Here is a 20,498-nt window from a genome sequence, read left to right on the forward strand (position 1 = left end):
TTGAAAGTGCCAGCAGAGATGAGATGGATATTGTGGAATCTCAGATTCCTCACATTTTACCTGTTGCTCACAAGAACAAACTGAACCAACAGGAGGTCTGGGGGCTGGAGGAGCATTCCTGGCTCCTACTGATCAGCTGGAGTGATGTGCTCTGACCTGAGTGCTCTGTGGGCACAGCTTCCAGGTTTTCTTTACCTGGAAAGACCCAACCACCACCAAAACACAGGCACTGCATAAAAACAGTGACCAAAAGTGTCCACAGAAGTGAGAGGGGGTGGAAGGGGCAGTGGGCTGTCCCCAGCTGCCTTCTCTAAGGGAAGCAAAAGTGGCAATAAACTCTGGAGAGATGCTCTTCAGACACTTGGGGAGCTCAGGTTCGGCAGATCCCAGTGTGGGAAATGCATTCTGCCTCCCAGAACCAGCTGCTCCCATCCTGCCTGGGGAAGGGGGTCATGGCACAGGAGCAGGATGAAGCCCTCTCAAAACCAGCTGCCTTGTCTGAAGAGCAATTGTCTCCATGTCTAGGACAGAGACACTTTCCTTTTTCCCTTAGACAAGCCTTATCTAGGTCTGGGCTGAGAAGTAAAGGCTGCACCCAACACCAGCCCAGCTGCAGAGCTCAGGGACTTCTGAAAGCACCTGCTATGAACTGCCTGGGAAAGTCACTGAGGGCTTTGCCTCAGCCTTCAACTGCCCTTCAGGCATCAGCAAGTGCTGGGGACAGAAGCAGCTCATCTTCCTTCCAGCAAGCAGTGCCTTACAGGAAGGGTCCTCGTGGAACCCTGGAAGGAATCAGCCTTTGGGAGGGCTGCAGGATGGAAGGAAGGTGTGGAGATGTTTCCAGGCTGTAGGTTTAGAGCACAAGGCCAGTGCTGCAGGCTCGAGGTCACAGGTGCTCAGTGTGGCATCCAGGGTGCAGAGCTCAGCAGAACAAGTGTTTCTGTTAAACCTGCTTAAATATATATTAATCTATTCAGGATCAGGAAGCAGGGGGGGGAAGCTGAAAGGGCTGCTGATGTGCAGGCTACAGTGAGAGAGCTCCAACTGCCTTCGTGTCTGAAGTGTCCCACTGCTGCTTTGGAGCTGGCTGTGCATCTCAGAGCTTCTCATGCCAAGTTTCCAGGGTTTTTCCTGCCTTCATCCCATCACTTCCATGGCTGGGACTGGCTGACCCACAGAGCACAGAGTTAGCAGGGTCCTGTCTCCCCTGAGGCTCCTCCTTGGGGAGCATCCAAGAGGAACAGGAATGACACCAGAGGAGTTCAGGTGTGAGGTGGCATGTGGGAGACGAACTCCTCTCCATCTCCTCTCCTCCCCTCTCTCCATCCTTCCCTCAGGAACTCCAGGCACCTCCCAGCAGTGCCCCAGCCCTGCCCTCAGCAGCACCTGCAGGAGCTGCTTTGCTTGGGCTCCACTGCCTGAGCTGAGCCCACCTCCATTTGTCACTGTCACCTCCACTCTCTGCTCACTGACATCAAACCAGCCTGATGGAAAAATGAAGCCATGGTTTATTTAGCAGGACTTCAGGGCACCCTTCCAATTATAAGTTTGGAAACAGAAGTTCCAAGTAAAACAAATCCCAAACTCAATCAGCACGTGTGTAATGAGGACAGTCCTTTCTGGTTGCTCAACCTCTCCTACTCTGCAGTGCTGAGAAAACCCACAGCTGGTGCTTTTCAGATCCCACCACAAAACTCTACAGCTGTGGTCTTCTCCAGCCAACTTGCAGCACCAGTGAGCAGTGCTTTGCCTGGATCTTACTGCACATTTCTGCCTCTATGTTTTTCCCCAAGCTGTCCCCTATTTCCTTCCTTTTTTTTAAAATTTTCTTTCCCTTTTCAATAAAATAAGTATTAGTGACCCTTCTACCTCCACACCAGGGCTTACCAACTTTATTCTAGTTCAACATACTTGTTTTCCAACTTTTACTTCCTTCCTCCCCAGGTTTTAGCATTCACTTATACAATTCCCTGATTCCCACAAAGATCTGCAGCTCAGCTGAGTAACAGAGCACAGATCCAGCATCGCCCTGTTCTGCCAAGGAAACCTTACAGGAAAACATTCCCTGTATGGCTGTTTTATGAGCTCAGGATCCTTTGTAAGTGATTAGCTTCCTGTCTCCTATGATCTATGGGGACATGTTAACAGCAGGCACAGCCAGGAACAAGTTCTTTTGGGCAGTTTACAAGAGCAAGTTTTCCCTTCCCAGCTTTGGCAAGGCCTGGCTGTGATATTCAGTCCAACTGACAGCACTGATCCATCACCCTACAGCTGCCAAGGGCTGTGGGAGGCTCTGCTGGGACTGGAGTCCCTTCTCCTTCGGGGCTGGGTTTGGGAGTATCTCCTGTAGTGGCTCCTGCTGCCTGTGGGTGCCTTTTGGAGCCCTGGCTGGGCTGTCCTGGCTTTTGTCCCTCACACAGTCTGGGCAAACTCACAGACAAAGTGCCTTCCCCTTCTGAGGCATCTTGCCTTGCTCATCTCATGTCCCAACCCTCAGCCAGCACCAAGTGGACTCCTCACTGACTGCTGTGCTTTGTAATGGGGTCATGTTCAGCTGGAGAAGACAACTCAAGTGCTGTTCTCCAGACCAACATTTTACTGCACAGGTAACTCTCTGGTGTAGAGAATTACAGGGGTCCCTGGTTCTGAGGGAAATGGGAGAGCAAAGGAATCCTTCTTAGTTCTCAAGAAAATTACTTTGTTCTCAGCAAAAGGCTTCCAGAGAACATCATCACCTGGGCCTGTCTGCACAGGGTGATGAACACTGCACCAAAACCCTTCAAACTGCCCCAACCAAACAGTCCCAACCAAACAGTCCCAACCAAACAGTCCCAACCACACAGTCCCAACCACACAGTCCCAACCAAACACTCCCAACCACACAGTCCCAACCAAACAGTCCCAACCAAACAGTCCCAACCACACAGTCCCAACCAAACACTCCCAACCACACAGTCCCTGCCTCAGCCACACGCCCTTCCCACTCAGAGCAGAGCCCTGCAGGTCGTGGAGCAGCCTGAGCTCCCACTGCCTTCCTTCAAAAGCTTCCCCAGCAGGGACCATGAACAAAACCTCCTCTGCTCACCAAGTGACACAGGTCAGGAAGTGCCACCAGAACCTTCCACGTGAGGCTGAACAGGTTGTGAGTGAATGAGGGCCCAGCTCTGAGCACACACCCAGAGCAAATGGGAGGTGGTAACTGCTGGAAGATCTGCCACATCCCCCCCAACAAAGGTGTGCAGCACCCACTGAGACACTGCTCAGGCAACTATCAACCTCTGAAGCATTAAATAACCCAGAACAATGTCTTTATTCCCCAGCCCTGTGCCACTGGGGGAATCAATGCAAAAAGAAGGCAAAGGATTTCACCAAATTGACCCAGACAGTAGAAGCCGAAAAAAAACCCCAAGGTGTGTCCCCAATTCCAGGCCAATGCTCCTAGAGGACCTTTGGAGCTCTTCTAGGTCACCTCCCACACCATCCTCTCAGCACATGGCCACAGTTCCCCTGGATGAGCAGGGAGGCCCCAGTTCCACGGATTTCTCTCTTCCCAGCTGCTCATGCAGGGAGCCCCACAAAGCCTCTCAGCATACGTGTTTTGCTGGAAATACACTCTGTTCTACACTCAATACAAGCTCCTGGTACAGCCTGAATTTATACCTCGCTGGCTCTGAATTTTTAAAATGCCTGGAGAGAGAGAGAACAGCCACTCTGCTCCCAGAAACCTGAGAGAATCATCACCACTGAGCCCTGCACTGCTCCGCTCCGCCTGGGCACCTTTTAAAGCCATTTATTATCCTAATTTCAGGTTTACAAAGTCTGCTGGTGTAAAGTGGGATGTTCTGCTGCCTTCTAACACGGCCCCTGGTTGCTCTGGAGAGAGAGAGGAGAGCAGCACTTACCTGGGTTGCTCTTGGAGGTGCGCACTGGGGTGTAATGGTTTTTGGAAGAGGTCCTGACTGGGGTGTTCTCTTTGGGAGAGGTATCTATGGCTGAGATAGTCTCTCTTTCACAGTGTCCTATTGGGATTGGTCCCTGCTGCCTTAAGATGTCAGCCAGAGCCCTGGGGAGAGAGAAAGAGGGAAAAAAACATATTTTCACTTGTCAGCTAGAATTCAGTATTTTCAGTTCCACAAATCCAGCAGCAGTTGGATTTCTACCAGAAACAGAAACAAACAAACAAAAACCCCAACAATCTTCATAATAAAACAAAAAATACAGCTTAAAAGCTCAGTTTCTTTCTGTGTGGCTGCTGCAAGTAGTTCCTGGCTATTGTTCAGTTTTTCATATGCTTCCCCTCATTCACTTCACCCCAGGGTTGTGTCATCCCTCCATCATTTTCCTTGCAGTGCAGATAAACTGCTCGTTGTAGCAGAAAGCTCCACCCAGAGTCACTCTGAACACATCACAGCCCTGGGACCTGCCCAAGGGGGCACCAGAACTGCCCTCTCCAAGCCACACTTCTTTAAGATTGACCAAAATCAGGAGTCTGGTCCCCACACTCCAGAAATCCCTAATTTTTCTGCACCACAGCAGTGGGGGGAGGGAGTTTTTGAGAGGAGAACCAGCAGCCCAGAAGAAAAGGATTAAACAACGTTCCTGGGTGAATGTCAACACAGCTATTAGCCTACCTTGAGCTTTCTGCCCATTAGGGATTTCTTTAATGGTCCTGAGGTTTCTCAGCTATTCCCCAAGAATAAGCAATGCCACACAGTGCAGCTGCAGCCAATGTTTTCCCCTTGGATGGCTGGATACTCCAAGATTTTTTTTCCCTCTGTGAATATCATGGACACAGTGGAATAATCACAGCGTGAAATGCTCTGATTTTCTTAGGGCAGCCACAAGCTCTCACTGGAGCCACAGGGAAAGGAGGAAGGGGGTGACTTGTGTGGATTTAAGGGACAGTGGCCTTTGAAGGATGATGGAGTTTGAAAGGCTCTTTTCTCTTGGCAGAGGGAACATGTCTGATGTCACCTTGGGTACCAAGAAAGATGTAAGGAGGAGAAATTCCTTCATTGCATATTGATGAGGAGGATGCTGGTGTTGCTCATATCTCCTGGCATTCCTTAAATGCCATATTTCTAGTCTTTCATATGAGAAATAGTTTAGGACTCGAGTCCCTTCCATTTTCCAAATGATTTCCTCTCCAGACTGCTGTCCCTGTGCATAATGGATTGCAACACTAATGTGCTCTACAAAAGAAACCCTGGGAAGATCTCAGAGGCTCCCAAAGAGGATTATGTTAGTTCACAACCATCCTGTGCAGAATATTTTTAACCACTTTTGATTATTTATTGGCTGTAGAGAGAGCAGAGATAGGGGCTGTAACCAACCATAGGGTATCTGTGTGTGCACACACACTGAGACAGGGAGAGTAAAGGGGTTGTTGTTTGCAGGGACATGAAAGCACAGATTTTATTTAGTGCTAAGACAGGCTCAGAGAGCAGTAAGAGGTAGATACTGAGCCTTATCCCAAGTCAGGACTCCTTTTGTTTGCTCCTAAATCCTCACTGAGACAAAAAGAGCTGGCATTTGGTGTTCTCCAAAAGCTGCTGAATTCCCACAGGCTGGCACAGATCTGTGAGTGCTCCCCATGGACAGTCATGCTCCAGGTATCTCAGGCTGGCCACCAGCTCACAGGACATGTTGGAAATTTTGGCTCTGTGTCCAAGGTTGTAGAGAACATGAGTGGTAGAACGAGGACCTGAAGCTGAGGCCTGAGGTTCCTGCCCTGTGTGACACTGCACAGTCCCCTCCTGAGGAGAGGATCCATTCACCCAGTAATCCTGATGCATTCTATCCTACAGGATTCCAGCCCATTGCATTCCAGACCCTGCTGACTGGAGAATATTTGGGAAGCTAAAGAGCTCTGTCCGTTTGGCATCACCATCCTGTTGGAGACAACACATTTTTGAAGGCAGCACGTTGGCAGAACTGAGCCCTTGGTACATATCTCCAAGATATATTAAGCATCAGATGACCATTTAATGGCATCTGCTGTACAGAAACACAAAGAGTCATTTTTCAATCACACAGATTGTATTAGGACCATTATTTACTGGCCCACAGTGGTTTGGGCTCATTTTGAACACTTGTCCAAGACACTCTTTGTGTCAAGAGTGCAATCACTCAGAGAGCAGAGGGAGGTGACAGATGAAGATGACTCTAAAACACTGTATAAAACTCTAGATTCCACTCAGCTTAATCCATGGAGCCACCTGGGCAGGACCAGCCAGGGCAGGGATCAGAGGGGTGGGTGGGGTGGGGAACACACAGAGCCAGCCCTGCAAACACAAAGGTGGGATGTGGAGCTGCAGGTACTGGTGGGGTGGAAATGGGAGAGGACAAACCAGTTCTGCCTGAAGCTGAGTGTGTTTAACCTGACCAAGGGAGGCCCCACATCCCACCAGTGAGGAGCTGAAAAAGGGGCAGAGCAGGGCTGTTTGTGGATCTGTAAATCAAAGGAGACAAGAGGCACTTGGTTTAACAGAAAAAATCCACAGTGGGACAGCAAAACACTGGAACAGGGATCCAGCGAGGCTGAGGGATCTCCATCCTTGGAGATCTTCAAATTCAGCTTGAAAAGACCCTGAACAACCTCCTTTGCCAGTGAAGATGGCCTTGCTTTAAGCAGATGGCAGAAGGAGGGACCTCCAGAGGTCCCTTCCAACCCGATTTCTGCTGTGATTCCGAGTCTGGGACACCTTCCACTGCAGCTCAGCTCGTTTCTCCTCATACTTCTGCCCTTTGTCCTGCTAGTATTACTCTCTGAATGGGGTTTGATACAGCCCTAAGCTTCCCTGACTCCTGGATGGACAGTTTACCTCCATTCACTAAAAATAATTGAGGCAATTGGAGTGAATCTACCCTGGAACAACTGAAGGTGAGAGGAAGTGCCTCATCCTCAGCCAATACCCACCTGAGAGCTAAACCCTCAGCCTGCTGCCCTCTCTGAGGACAAACCCACGCGTCCAGGAAAACATTTCAGCTTGTGATCTTTATCACAAACAAAAATACAGCTCAGGGACCTGATGAGCACAAATGTAACCCCTTTTTTGTTTTCCATCCTGAAGGGATTGTAATAATGAGAGCTACTCTCTGAGTTGGTTGTTGGTCCCAACACAATAAGGAAATGATTTCGGGTGCCAGCCCCCCTGGGAGGGAGGAGATTGTTGCTCTCAGACACTGAAGAAATCCCTGGTGATGCTCAGGAAAGTGATGTCTGTCCTGTCAGACTATACATGAGATAAACTGAGCACAGGTGTCCAAAGCAGCCCTGGCTGGTAGACCTGGGACTAAACCAGTGTGAGCTCAGCAGCACTGAAGGTGTGATCTCCTTATTCCCTAAATACACCAGATTGTGTGTCCTGAGTACTCCTTTCTCTCTTCATGGCTACAGAGAGAAAAAAGACTTTTCAGCACCAGCAGAACAAAACTTTATAGGTGGAGGAGAAAGTCCAACTTGGATCACACTGGTTATTTCCTTGCCAATTCAATCACACTGCTGTGTGTGATCCAGGTTATTTCCATAAGGCCCCGAGGGTGGAAGGTCAGACCCACTTAAGAGAGGAAGGATTTGGTTGGTATAAGTCTCTTGGGTACAGCTGTTTAATTGCAAAGCTTCAGTAGGGCAGAGCAAGAGAGTCACTGAAATATTTGGGTCTTGTGTGCGCAGCCATTTGGGTACAATTAGTGCTGATAATAGCACTGATGTCAACAGCCTCCTAATCACCTGCCCAGGGATATGAGACACTTCAGGAATCTTTCTGTGACGACACATCTCTTATCTCAGGAACACAAACCTCCCTGGCTGGAACGTGGCAGCGGCTGGAGCTGCACAACGGCACAGTCCCCTGGGAGATAACCACTGATGGCACCTCCTCACCTCGGAGATAACCACTGCTGACACCTCCTCACCCACGTCACTGCTGGGAGAGCACTAAAGCTCCTTCCCCCTGAACCCCAAATAGCCACAGTGACATCAGGGACGCTGTTCCACACCAGTGCTGGGCCAGCAGCGTGTGAGGGAAACCAGGACATCCCAGGCCAAGTTCTGCTCTCAGGTGTGTTGTCAGGGAAGGTTCCTGTGGGACTCTGGACACTTTGGGAATCACAGAATCACCAAATGTGCTGAGCTGGAAGGGACCCACAAGGATCATCGAGTCCAACCCTCAGCCCTGCACAGGCCCATCCCCAAGAGTCACCCCCGGTGCCCCAGAGGATCAGCCAAACCCTCCTGGAGCTCTGGCAGCCTTGGGGCTGTGCCCACTGCCCTGGGGAGCCTGGGCAGTGCCCAACCAGCCTCTGGGGGAAGAACCTTTGCCTGAGATCCAACCTGAGCCTGCCCTGACACAGCTCCAGCCATTCCCTGGCTGCTGTCCCTGGTCCCCCCAGAGCAGAGCTCAGTCCCTGCCCCTCCTCTGCCCCTGCCCAGGAAGCTGTAGAAGAAACACAGTAGGATGAACACAGGCCCTCATGCAAAGAAGCAGCTGTGGCTGTTCTCAGGAGGCAAAATAAAAGGTCTGGTTGTAAAAACAAAGGGCCAAAAGTGATGGGTGGAAGCAGCAGAGCAGCAAGGTCGAGCATCAGCTGGGGCCTGATGCTAAAGGTGAAATCAATAGACTTTGATACCAAAGTAGGACTTTGTAACCAGAGAGAAGGTGAAGCTGCAGAGGCTGTGAGGGCCCAGCTCCCTGTCCCCTCAGTAACTCAGCCCAGGACCTGCTCTCTGAACTCCCAACGAGAGTCCTCCCCCACAGCCTTTTCTCACAGTACTGGCCTGTTTTCCCAATCTCCACAGATTTTCCACACTGATTGATAGTGTGAGTGTGGGCACAGGTCTGCTGAAGACAAGGGGACCTTTGGTGGCAGCGCCAACAGGTTGAGATGTGGCCTGTGGGCAATAAGATGGGAGTAGAGGGGTCTGTGGGTGCTGGATGGGAAAGGCAAGGGGAAGAGCTGCCTATTTCCAGCAGTGCAGGTTGTACTCATGCAAAACCTCACTCTGCTGAAAATCCCCTCTCTTGGAGACCTCAAGCACAGCGTGTTAGAAAACAGAATTGCTTGTTCTAAGTCCCTCTGAATTTGGGGAAGAATGGAAAAGGAATGACCAAATGGATCTGGCAGAGCCCAGGGAAAAGAGCAGTGCCTGGCTGAGCTGAGAGCCTGCTAAAAGCAGAGCTGTGATGGAGCCTGTGGCAGGACTCCAACCCACTTCAGCATGGCCAGGATTTCACTACAAGTCCTTAAAAAAAGCGAGGTTAAAGACTCCCCTCTGCTCTGCTACCGACCTGGAAACACAGAGGCAGCTGGTCCAAGAGAGGGGATTTATCCTGAGTGGATCCAGTTCACCTGGAAGGGCCAACTCTCCAGGGGACAGGATTTCGGTCACTGGCCAGTCACACACAGGGTGCTGTGAATTATTGATGGCTTGGCTTGGCTCCTGTCCCCAGACCTGCTGCGTGCCTTGGGAAGGTCCAAACACTGACCACACAGAGCTGGGTCTGACTGGTCCTGGGAGGGCTCCTACACTTCAGATCCTGGGGGGTTCCCACCCTGCAGGTCCTGCCAGCCCAGCCCTGCTTGTCCATGGCATCTCCCTGTGCTGCTGTCAGACAGCACCTGGGCAGGCAAAGGCACTGCCTGGCATCAGCAACCTCCCCTCTGCTGCCTCCTGGGCATCACCTCCAGGGCACCCACACTCTGAGGGTGCCCAGGTCTTACTGCCAGAAGGATGGGATGTTAATTGATTGCACCAACACACTGAAAACCGATACAGGCAGGGAAACACGGGGCGGTGCTGCCAGCAAACCTGTGGGAGGCTTCTTTGGGAGCAACTGCCAAAGCAAGGCTCCTTTCTCCCAGTGCAGGGCCTCAGCATTGTCCTGGAGGTGCACCAGTCCCACAGCAAAAGACTAGTCACCACAGCTGCCCCAAACTGCAGCAGCTGCTGCTTTAGAGCTGGAATTCCAGGGGGGAACGGCGGGAATGGGTTTTGTGGTGATGCCTGGCAGAGCTCAAGGAGGGGTTGGACAACATTATGAGGCACAGGGTGGGATTTTTGGGGTGTCCTTTGCAGGGCCAGGAGTTGGACTGGATGATCTTTGTGGGTCCTTTCCAACTCAGGATATTCCATGATTCTGTGATTGTATTCTATGATTCTATGCCTGTGTGTGTGTGTGTGTGTGTGTGTGCAAGAATAGGTGAGTTCACCCATGGAATTAAGAAAGGAAAAAGAGAAAGCATTGGGACATCCTTCCAAGAGCGTTTGCACTCAGTGTAAGTGAGGAAAAACTCTTCCTTAAAAATAAACACCACAGGGAAAAGTCAGGTGTCTTCAAAAAAATCTTAATGTCAAACACAAGAGTTATTTGGGAAGCTCCTAGGATTTAGTCTGGCTTTAATGACAAGTTTCAATGAAAGCTGAATTCCAGATGTACTGAGGAGCAGAGCATTGCCCAGACTGTGCCAGCAGGAGGGGGTTGGCACCTTTCCTGCCTCATCCATCTTGGGGAACACAAGCCCAAAACACAGGTGACAGTTACACTATAGATGCACCCCGGTGGATGAATGCAGGTGTGTGGAAAAGGCACTGCAGCTGAAGCAGAAGAAAATAGGTGTTGTACTGATAAATCCCAAGCAAACACTTGGCTGTGAGCTCATCATCTCTCCTCTCTTTATAACATGAGGGGGAATCAGCAGCTGAACACTAAAGCTCTTGCCTTGGGTGACTTCAGCTATGACCAAGAGTAGTAAATCTTAGACTGCTTGATGGCACATCTTACACAACTCTTTACACATCTCACACTAATATACAAATAAGTGTCCTGCTATTCTGTGATGTGGGCAAGGGATTCATTGCAGTGACTAAACTCACAGCAGGTAATACCAGTTCCTGTGAATACAGCAAGTCCAAAGGGAAAGAAAAAACAAAAAGATTTTGTAATTAAAAGGTTAAAATGAAGCTTTCCAATGGATGTTTCTCCTCAGAGGGTTGTTACACCGAGCAGGAGGTGGCCAGAGCAGCAAGGGCCAAGCCCTGCATCTAAACCATGCCCAGGGCTTTGGGGACAGTGAGTGGCACAAAGGATTTGGTGCCTCCAGGAGGGCTGTCCCCAGCACTGCTGAGAGTGCAGGCAGGGAACAGGCACCTGCTGCACTGCTGGAACAGCTCCTGGATCCCCTGTGCTCCTCCACCCCAGCACCCTCCTGGCACCCACCCGGCTCAGCCCCTTCACAGAGAGAATGGGGGGCCTTGGAAAGAGATACCAGAACCCCACAATGTGCTGAGCTGGAAGGGACCCACAGGGATCAGCGAGTCCAACCCTTAGCCCTGCACAGGCCCATCCCCAAGAGTCACACCGTGGGCCTGAGAGTGTTGTCCAAATGATGGACCCAGGAAACACAGCACTGGGGAGAAAGGGAAGCAGTGTTATTGTGCAGAAAATGAACAGAGCACCATCCTGATCGAGGAGAGAAGAGCAAATTAAACTAGCAGATCTTGTTAGGTATTTCAGAGGCATGAAAGGCTGCAGGAATTGCCCTGAGAGGTCAGCTGGTCCAGTTCTTTAGCCCGTTGGTGCTTGTGTATCATGGAGAGGAGGAGACTGAGGGGAAACCTCACTGCAGTTCCACCTTCCTGGGCAGGGGCAGAGGAGGGGCAGGGACTGAGCTCTGCTCTGGGGGGAGCAGGGACAGCACCCAAGGAATGGCTGGAGCTGTGTCAGGGCAGGCTCAGGTTGGATCTCAGGCAAAGGTTCTTCCCCCAGAGGCTGGTTGGGCACTGCCCAGGCTCCCCAGGGCAGTGGGCACAGCCCCAAGGCTGCCAGAGCTCCAGGAGGGTTTGGCTGATCCTCTGGGGCACAGGGGGTGACTCTTGGGGATGGGCCTGTGCAGGGCCAGGAGCTGGACTGGATGATCCTTGTGGGTCCCTTCCAGCTCAGGATATCCACAGGCACAAAGGCAGCAGCACTTGGTGGACATGCAGTGCTTTGAGAAGCACACGAGTGCACACAGAAGTTTCATGCACATGGTACCTATTTCTGCACCAAGTCCTATGTTATGAGCACAGTTAAGAGCCTTTAAACTCACTGAAGAAAGCTGTACTCTCCCTGAAGAGCTCTAACTCTGAAGAGCCCTTGCAACAAAGGAGATTGGGTGAGAGTCAAACTGCAGCACAATATTTATTGTGGAAGAATCCCACGCTTATCTGCCTGGGGAATGAGACATGTAAGCCCTCCATGCAATGCAGTGCACAGAGATCTAAGGAAACACAGCTTGCCCATGTGAGCAGGGACAAAGACAAGCAAAAAGCACCGTGATCTCATTTTCCTGATAAAATTTAGATCTTACGTGAAACAGAAGTTTTAAAAAGCATCTGATCTCCAAAGGCACAGAGATCAACTGGTTAAGGATATAAGGGATTACAAAACTGAAAGAAATAGTTCAGAGCTAGACTGGGTTCCCTTGACACCTTAGGATAGAGGTTGACTAATAGAAAAAGTTAATTAGAAAACAGCAAAATACCAAATAAATGGGAATTAGAGGCACTGAAACGATTTGGTGAGGGCAGAGTGGTTTCTGAGAGTGGCCTCTCATAATGGGGGAAGTTCAAAGAGAAAGGAGAAGATTCAAGAGCATCCAGAGGAATTCTGTGGCCAGGCAGCTTCTGTGCTCTTACGAAGTCAGGCTCTTTATAAAATAGACTCAGAGAGGAAAACACGGCAAAAAACCCCAGTTACCAAACTGCAAACTATCAGCAGAGCTTCAGACTGAAGCTTCTCCATGACATGTAGGTGAAACAAAAAGCAAATACTTTGTCCAGGTACCTGCACAGAAATACACCTCCTGCCTTGATTTGGCCAGCTGGGGTTGGGAAATTCATCCTGCAAACAGGACAGGATCCAGGTCTTCTCCTTGCTTGGGAATTACCCCAAATAAAACAAGGTGTGGCGTTGGTTTGAAACAGAACTAGTCAAGAGTAATTTCTCTGAGGCCACAAGTCTCTAGTGGAAGGTATCCAGGGTACAGGATTGGAATGAGATGATCTTTAAGGTCCCTTCCAACCCAAACCATTCTGTGATTCTGTCTGTGCCTTCTCCCTTTTCCCTCAGTCAAGTCTAACATGTTCTGTGCCTGTGAGAGGAACAGGGCACTTTAGAGAAGAGACTCAGAAACCATCAGGAGCAAACAGCACAAAGCAGGGCAAGGAGCAGCAGAAAGTGGGTCTGAGGGGAGTAAAAACGTCAGAGCATGAAAAAAACCACATCAGTGGAAAGAGACTGAAAGCAGCAACAGCGTCCAAGGAAAAGCCTTCAGTGCAGTCCCCCGGGCAGGTGTGTTTGAGCACTCTCTCCCTGCCCTGGGGAGGGGTGAAGGTTGATCGCTGGGCTGCAGGGACACAGGCAGCAGAGCACAGCACTGTGATCCCGTCTGACTCAGCCTGGCCGGACAGAGGCACTTGGCAGGAGCCTCCCAAGCTGAAAGCAGCTGCCCTCCACGAGCCCTCAGCAAGCACCGGGCCCGGAGCTGTGGGGAGAGGCAGGAACAGAAAGCCTCCTGTCCTCAGAGTTACGCCTCACCCAGAGCAGTGCACCGGCCTGCAGGAACAGAAACCCTCCTGTACTTTGTCAGCCTCGCCTAAACCAGTGCCCAGCCTGCCCGGGTCTGTGGGCAAACAGATTCCCGGGGAAATTCAGAGCTGCCAGCTAAAAATGGCACCGTGGGCTCTACGTGGGAAAAGGGTGGTCATTTATAAACCCAGTCAGTGTTATTATTCCCAGGGCAGGAGGAGCAAAGGCAGAGGCCAAGGAGAAGAGCAGCACAGGGATCTTTCCCTCTGCAGCGACACAGCTGATGTAGGAGCAGGGAAAGGGAAGCTCTGGGCAGAAGGTGCCTGTTTGTGCCCTTTGCACCATCACACTCCAGGTAAGCCCAGATAAGGAAGACAACCTTAGAGCAGGATACAGAGCTGGTTTACTGGGGAAAATCTCCTACAGGAGAACTGCCACTGTCTCCCTCTGCCTTGGGCTGACCATGTGGGAAGGACTTGGAATATTTCAATCCCTCTCAGTAGACTGTAACCAGTCCTAATTTGTGCATTTCTAGCTCAGCAGAGAGCACAGTGGCTGCTGCTGAGGGCTAAACAGGGGTCAGGGAGCGATACTACTATCTGTGAATTATTTATGCACTGGAGCCTGGGGATTTGGGGTCATGGCCATGGTAAGAGAATATTCTGGGTCACCCCTCCTTGCTAGAGAAAAACAGCTTTGCAACCAAACAACTGATACTCCTTGTTCAAAGATTCCTTAGCTCATCCCCATCCTGAAAGTAAAGCAAACACTCTGCCCACTTAAGAAATGCTTGAGAAAAAATAAAGACCTGACAAACTGATGAAAACAAACCATCCTCACAAATGCAGACAGAGAGCATCAACATAATATCGCTGGCTACAACTCTCAGAAATCAGCCCCAGCTTCTAGCTGGAGCTCAGCAATAGTTCTGGCTGTGGAACTCCAAAGCAAACCCAGCCAAGAGGTAATTCTGTATGATCAGGCTGAAAGATCCTAAAACCATTAAAAATCAGTTCAGTTCAAAGCATTACAAGCGCTTGTGCAAAATATGAATATTTCAGCTGCTGTTTTTCAAAGCTCTTCCACTTACTGCTCTCAGAGACAACCGTCTCAGTCACTGCCACTGCTGAGCCCAGAATCCCAGCAGTGCCTCTGCTTTAAAGGGATGTTGTAGTGCCTGGAAACAAGAGCTGATTCCAGCTCTGAGCTGCACATGCACATCTCTGTGCACAGCCAGCCTTTCATTTCACAGGAGAGTGACAGTTCTCCGGTGAATTTGTAAACCCTCCTTCTATCAAAAGACATTAAATGATCCCTGCCTCCCTCCAAATGATCTTTCTGACTGAGTTAATAAGGATTTTCTGTAAAAGCTGGATGAGAAATGAGCAGAGAAATAACATCTACACACAGCACCTCTATCTGACCATTCACGAGGAAATAAAATTTACAGTGTGATCTTGCTCGTGGTGAAGTGCAGGCAAGTCTTGATTAATCTTCCCTGAATGTGGGGTACTGGTCCTAAGGGGCTGTTTCCAGCCCTCTGTAGCAGTTTCTGTTTGTTCTGCTGCTCTCCTCCTCATCCCAGAGGTTTTGCTGGGATGCACACGGAGATTTAATGTACTCGCCACCACTACGCTGAATTATTCTGGAACTTACACTTCACTCCAATAGACACAGCCTCAAACAAATAGAAATATCTGAGCACATCCTGATTCCCTCCTTCCCTGTTAGTCCTCAGCAGCTGACAGAGACAAAGACAAACCATTGCACTCCTCGTATTTATGTTCTGCTTAGACCACTGAGAGCGTTTTTCCTCAGCCTGATGCAGCCTCTGGCACTTCATAATATTTAAACCATCGTGCAGTGTTGATCAAGTTCAGGTAACACAGCTCTGAAAGGTATAATCTGTTACCAGCTATCATATTATAGAAGTCAATCAACTCCTGAAAATGCTCTGGAAGTCAAGCTTCCCAAGCACTCAATCTGCCATTCATAACTCTGCACACAGGTGAATCATTTCAGCAGAACTTCTCTAAATAAAGCAAAGCAAGCATCAAAGACATGAAAACATCAGGAATAATCCAGACGAGTCTGGCAAGGCTGTCTCTGATTTCCAAGGGTGAAGGATTCAGCCCTGTAGCACGCTGGAGCTGGAGCAGAAGTAACATATGGGCATCCAACCCAGATTTCCAAATTTAGTGTGAAGATAAGGCCCAGGCAAAGTTGCCTCGAAGCCAGAAGAGCTGGGCAGCTGGGGAACCAGCCCTCAGTTAACAGAACACTTAAAGGAGCCTCTTTTCTGGCTGAGCCACTCTCAGGACCCCTCACCACATGCAGTTGGGTCTGGTTGTTAGCACCATAGAGGTATTTCCTTGTGAGACCAGGGGCAGGTGGGGTTTGGGATGGAATATGTGGGTCAGACCCTCAGCAAGTGTAAACCAGCCTGGCCTCACTGCAGGCACATCCACTCTCAGGGAGGAGTCTAAATAAAACACATCTCCCCAAATACATAAAAACTGCGTCACTCATCTCTTTTTCTTTGTAAAAACCTCCACTTTCTTTCTCCAGTCTCTCTTAACTGCAACTGGAGTTCAGCCTTAAAAATATGGTCAATGATTTTAATAGTTTTGACTAACAATTCCAAATTAAAATAATTTTTTTGAAGCATTATCTGCCAGAGATTGTCTTTCCCCACTTACAGTGTTCTTATAAAGGAGCCTCTCACCGATTTTTACGTTCAGACACAGGAAGCTCTTGGATTCTCGGCACGCAAGGAGCACTCATCATTTGGAGGGACTTTTTCATCATAAAATAAATATGAACTGAGAGAGTAGATGCATTCGTCCAAAATGAGAATTGCTACAGCAGCCTGAGCTTTTGCTTTGAAACAGAATTTTCTCTGACACGTCGAGTGTTCTCAGACATGTGTAACAGCACTGCTGAGAGGACCCCAAACTACTCTTACACCAGCAAGGACAGAGTTAGCAGGGTTTAGAGGGGATAAAATAAGAAATAAAAAAGGACAGATGCAGAACTCTCCCCACCACCAGCGCTTTCCCACACAGCCCTTGGCACCACGAGGCAAAGGTACCATCCAGGGGGGGCAGAGCCGTCCCCTCCACACTTCCTAAACTTCTGGCTGGGCCAGGCAGGGCAGGATCCACAGGGGCCAAGGGGCTCTGCTGCCCCCAGGGGCGGGGGGGGGGGGGTGCAGGGAGCCGGGGGAGATGTAGGGGAGTTTTGGGGGGCAGGAGGGGCATGGCAGGGGGAAGGAGGGAAGTGCCGGGGGGCAGAAGGACAGGAGGGGGGGGTTGGGGGGGGGCAGGAAGGGCGTGCCGGGAGGTCCGGGGTGCAGGAGAGGTGCCAGAGTGCCCGAGTGCAGGAGGAGGTGCCCGGGGGCAGGAGGGAGGGTGAGCGGTGCTGGGGAGCAGGACGGGAGTGCCGGGGGGGCAATAGGGAGGTGTTGGAGGGCAGCAGGAGTGGGTACCAGGGGCAGGAGGGGGTGCCGGGGGGTAGAAAGGCGGTACCGCGGTGCCGAGGGGGAGGAGGGGAATGTCGGGGGACGGGAGGGCGGTGCCGGGGGATTGGAGGGGGGTCGTGCCCGGGTGCAGAGGGGTGTGCTGGAGGACCAGAGATCAGAGGGGGATGCCGGGGTACCAGCGTGCAGAGGGGGGTGCCGGGGGTGCCGGGATGCAGAGGGAGGTGCCGGGAGGAAGGAGAGGGGTGTCGGGGTGCCGGGATGTAGGGTGGGGGTGCCGGAATGCCGGAGGGGGCGGCTCCGCGGGGAGGGCCGGGCCGGGCGCTCGGCAGCGCGGAGCCGCCCATGGAACTGTCCATGGAACTGTCCATGGAACTGTCCATGGAACTGTCCATGGAACTGTCCGCGGTACCGTGCACGGAACTGCCCGCGTTACTGTCCGTGGAACTGTCCGCGGTCCTGCCCGTGGAACCGAGCACGGAACTGTCCGCGGAGCCGGCGCTGAAGCCACGGGACGGCGACCCACGAATGGGGCCGTGGGGCAGCAGGACAGGCACCGAGGTGGGACGGGAGGGAGGCACCGAGAGGTGGGGGTGTCCCTGATAAGAACGTGCAAAGGAGGAACTCCTGGATAGAGGATGGAAAAGGAAAATCCTTTGACGTGTGGTGCAAAGAGAGAACTCTTGGACAGCCAGGGGAAAACCCTTGGGTGAGTGACTCAAGGGGGGACCCCTCGAAGAGACAGCACGATGGAAGATGGTTTGGACAGGTGGCACAAAAGGGGAGCCCTTAGACAGCCATGGCACTGGGGAAATCTGTGGAAGGTGGAGCAGGGGGAAACTCACGGTCGGCCAGTGCAAAGCACAAGGACTTGAATGGGTAGTTCAAAGGGACTCCTTGCACAGGTGGTGTAAAAACAGAACCCTCGGACAGCCAGTTCAAAGGTGGAATTCTTGGAAGGCTCATGCAATGGGGAAACTCTTGGACAGGCTGCACAAGTGGGAAACCCGTGGATGGGGAGTGCAACGAGGAACCCCTTGAGCAGACTTTGCAAAGGGGGAACACTCAGAGAGGGAGGGGGCTGTCCCTGGCCAGGAGGGCGCTGGGGGCAGGGGAGGGGGCGCACCTGTGTATGTTCATCTCCCGGGGCGGGCGCCGTGCCTTGTCGTAGGCCACCTTGGCAAAGACGCCGGCGATGAGCACGAAGGCGATGGCCCCGCACGAGATGTAGACGGTGGCGTTGGTGCTGTCCTTGTCCGGGTCGTACTTGTTGGCGTCCCCGTCGCCGCCGTCGCCGCCGTCGGCGGGCAGGGCTCCGCTGGCCGTGGTGGGGTGGGCCCACTCGGGGCTCTTGTAGTTGCGGCACAAGCTCTGGTTGAGCTTCTCGGCGCGCTTGTTGCAGCAGAAGCGGTAGAAGCAGGTGCCGCAGCAGTAGCGGAAGCCCGTGAGGCTGTTGTTGCACTCGAACTCCTTGTCCCACTGCCCGCTCACGTCGTAGTACCCCCAGCACGTCTCGTGGGCCGGGGCCGAGCCCCCTCCGCCGCCCCCGCCCCCGGGGGGGCTCTTGCCGCCCCCCGCGCCTTTGCCGCGCCCGGGCAGCGCCGTGGGGGCGGCGACCCCGGGCCCCGCCAGCGTCTGGTTCAGGAGCTCCTTGCCCGGCTTGGGGGTCCGCCGCGCCGCCGCCGCCCCCTGGGTCCGGTTGCCCTTGGCGCGGGGGGGCCCGGCCGCCTGCGCGGGCAGCAGCAGCAGGGCCAGGAGCTGCAGGCAGAGCAGGAGGAGCGGCAGCAGCAGGTGCCGCGGCCCCATGGCGGGGGGCGAGCGGGGGGCGCGGGGCGCGGCGCGGGGGGCGGCGGGCGGGCGGCGCGGGGGGGGCTCAGCGGCCGCGGCGCTGCCCCATGGAGCGGGGTGGGGACGGGGCGGGCGGGGGTGGGACGCGGGCACGGGGGGGTCCCGCTGCTGCCGCGCGGCTCCTCAGCGGCGGCTGCCCGGCGCCGGGCGCTTCATGCCGGCGGGCGGCGAGCGGCGGAGCCCGGCGGAGCGGGGCTGGAGGCGGCGGGGTCCCGGCGCTGCTCCGGAGAGGGGCTGCGAGAGACGGGGAGAGGGTGAGAGCCCGCCGCGCCCCGGGCAGCCCGGCCCGCCCCCGCCCGCACGCCCCCCGCCCACGGCCTTACCATGCCGGAGCGGGACTGCAGCGGGGCCGCGGGGCTGCCCGCGCTCCCAGCGCGGCCGGGGGCGGAGCCGGAGCCGGGCCGGGCGCGGAGCAGGGGCCGGGCAGAGCCGGGGAAGGACCGCCCACCGCTGCCGGGCCGCTCCTGACATCACCGGCAGCACCGGCACCGCGCCCGCACCGCGGGGAACCCGCGCTCAGCCCCGGACCGCGCGGGGCGGGAGCTCCGCACGCTCGCACCCGCACCCGCACCCGCACCGACCCGCCGGCCCCGGGGTGGCTCCGGCGGGGCGCGGGGGAACGCACCCGGAGCGGTGGCACTGGCGTGGTCACTGTAGATGCGGCCGCTGTACCTGTCCCTGGGGATGTGGTCCCTGCGGGGATGGACAAGGATGCGGTCCCTGTAAGTGTGTCTGGCCCCTGTACCTGTCCCTGGGGATGTGGTCCCTGCGGGGATGGGCAAGGATGTCCCTGTAAGTGTGTCTGGCCCCTGTACCTGTCCATGGGGATGTGGTCCCTGCGGGGATGGGCAAGGATGTCCCTGTAAGTGTGTCTGGCCCCTGTACCTGTCCATGGGGATGTGGTCCCTCTAGGGATGCGGTTACTAAAGGTGTGTATGGCCACTGTCCCTGTCCCTACAGACTTGGTCCCCGCAGTGATGTGTTCCCTATAGGTGTGTGACCTCTGTCCCTGTCCCTGGGGGTGTGGTCCCAGCAGGAATGAGCAGGAATGTGGTCGTTAATGGTGTGTGTGGCCCCTCTACCTGTCCCTGTGGACGTGGTCCCTGCAGGGATGGGGTCCCTGTGTGTGGTCACTACACGTGTCCCTGGGGATGGAGTCCCTGCAGGGATAGGCAGGGATTTGCTCCCTATGGGTGTGTGTGGTGAGTGGCCCCTGTCCCTGGGGACAGGGGTGGACAGGGATGTGTTCCCACTGGCTCAGCTGTGGGTACAGTCCCTCTGGAGGTGTAGGGACAGCAGCCCCCTCGTGGGCACAGAGGGGCCATGGTGGCTGTAGGTTTGCAGTCTGTATGGCCCCTCAGTGTGTGCACTGGGGATTGTTCCTGTAAGAGTTTATGGATCAGTCTGCGTGGGGAATGTGGTCCCTGTGGGTGTCTGAGGGCTCCATAGACCCTGTAGGTGTGTGGAGTGTCAGGGATGCCCTGGACATGTGATATGTTCCCTGTCAGTGTGTGGGGGAGGCACAATCTTCATGGATACGCATGAGCAGGACCTATAAATGTGCACAAATTGTTTGGGTTGGGGGCCCCAGAGACACGTGC

The 20,498-nt window shown here is 53.4% G+C and overlaps 1 protein-coding gene across 2 annotated transcripts in view; it reads right to left on the bottom strand.

Annotated features, from left to right (window-relative positions):
* The window catches only part of SHISA6 (shisa family member 6), a 261,122-nt gene extending 242,075 nt beyond the window's left edge, over nt 1-19,047 (bottom strand). The window contains exons 1-2 of one of the 2 annotated variants that reach the window (XM_064675625.1): nt 18,176-19,047; nt 3,903-4,063 (exon numbers count right to left, since the gene is read on the bottom strand). In XM_064675625.1, coding sequence (XP_064531695.1) covers nt 3,903-4,063; nt 18,176-18,855 — 841 coding nt within the window. In that variant the 5' untranslated portion in view covers nt 18,856-19,047. The remainder of the gene's footprint in view (nt 1-3,902; nt 4,064-18,175) is intronic. The other variant, XM_064675626.1, reaches the window with a different exon arrangement.
* Nucleotides 19,048-20,498: the final 1,451 nt, after the last annotated feature.

This window comes from Pseudopipra pipra, chromosome 19 (assembly GCF_036250125.1).
Source record: "Pseudopipra pipra isolate bDixPip1 chromosome 19, bDixPip1.hap1, whole genome shotgun sequence".
NCBI classification, from domain to species: Eukaryota; Metazoa; Chordata; class Aves; order Passeriformes; family Pipridae; genus Pseudopipra; species Pseudopipra pipra.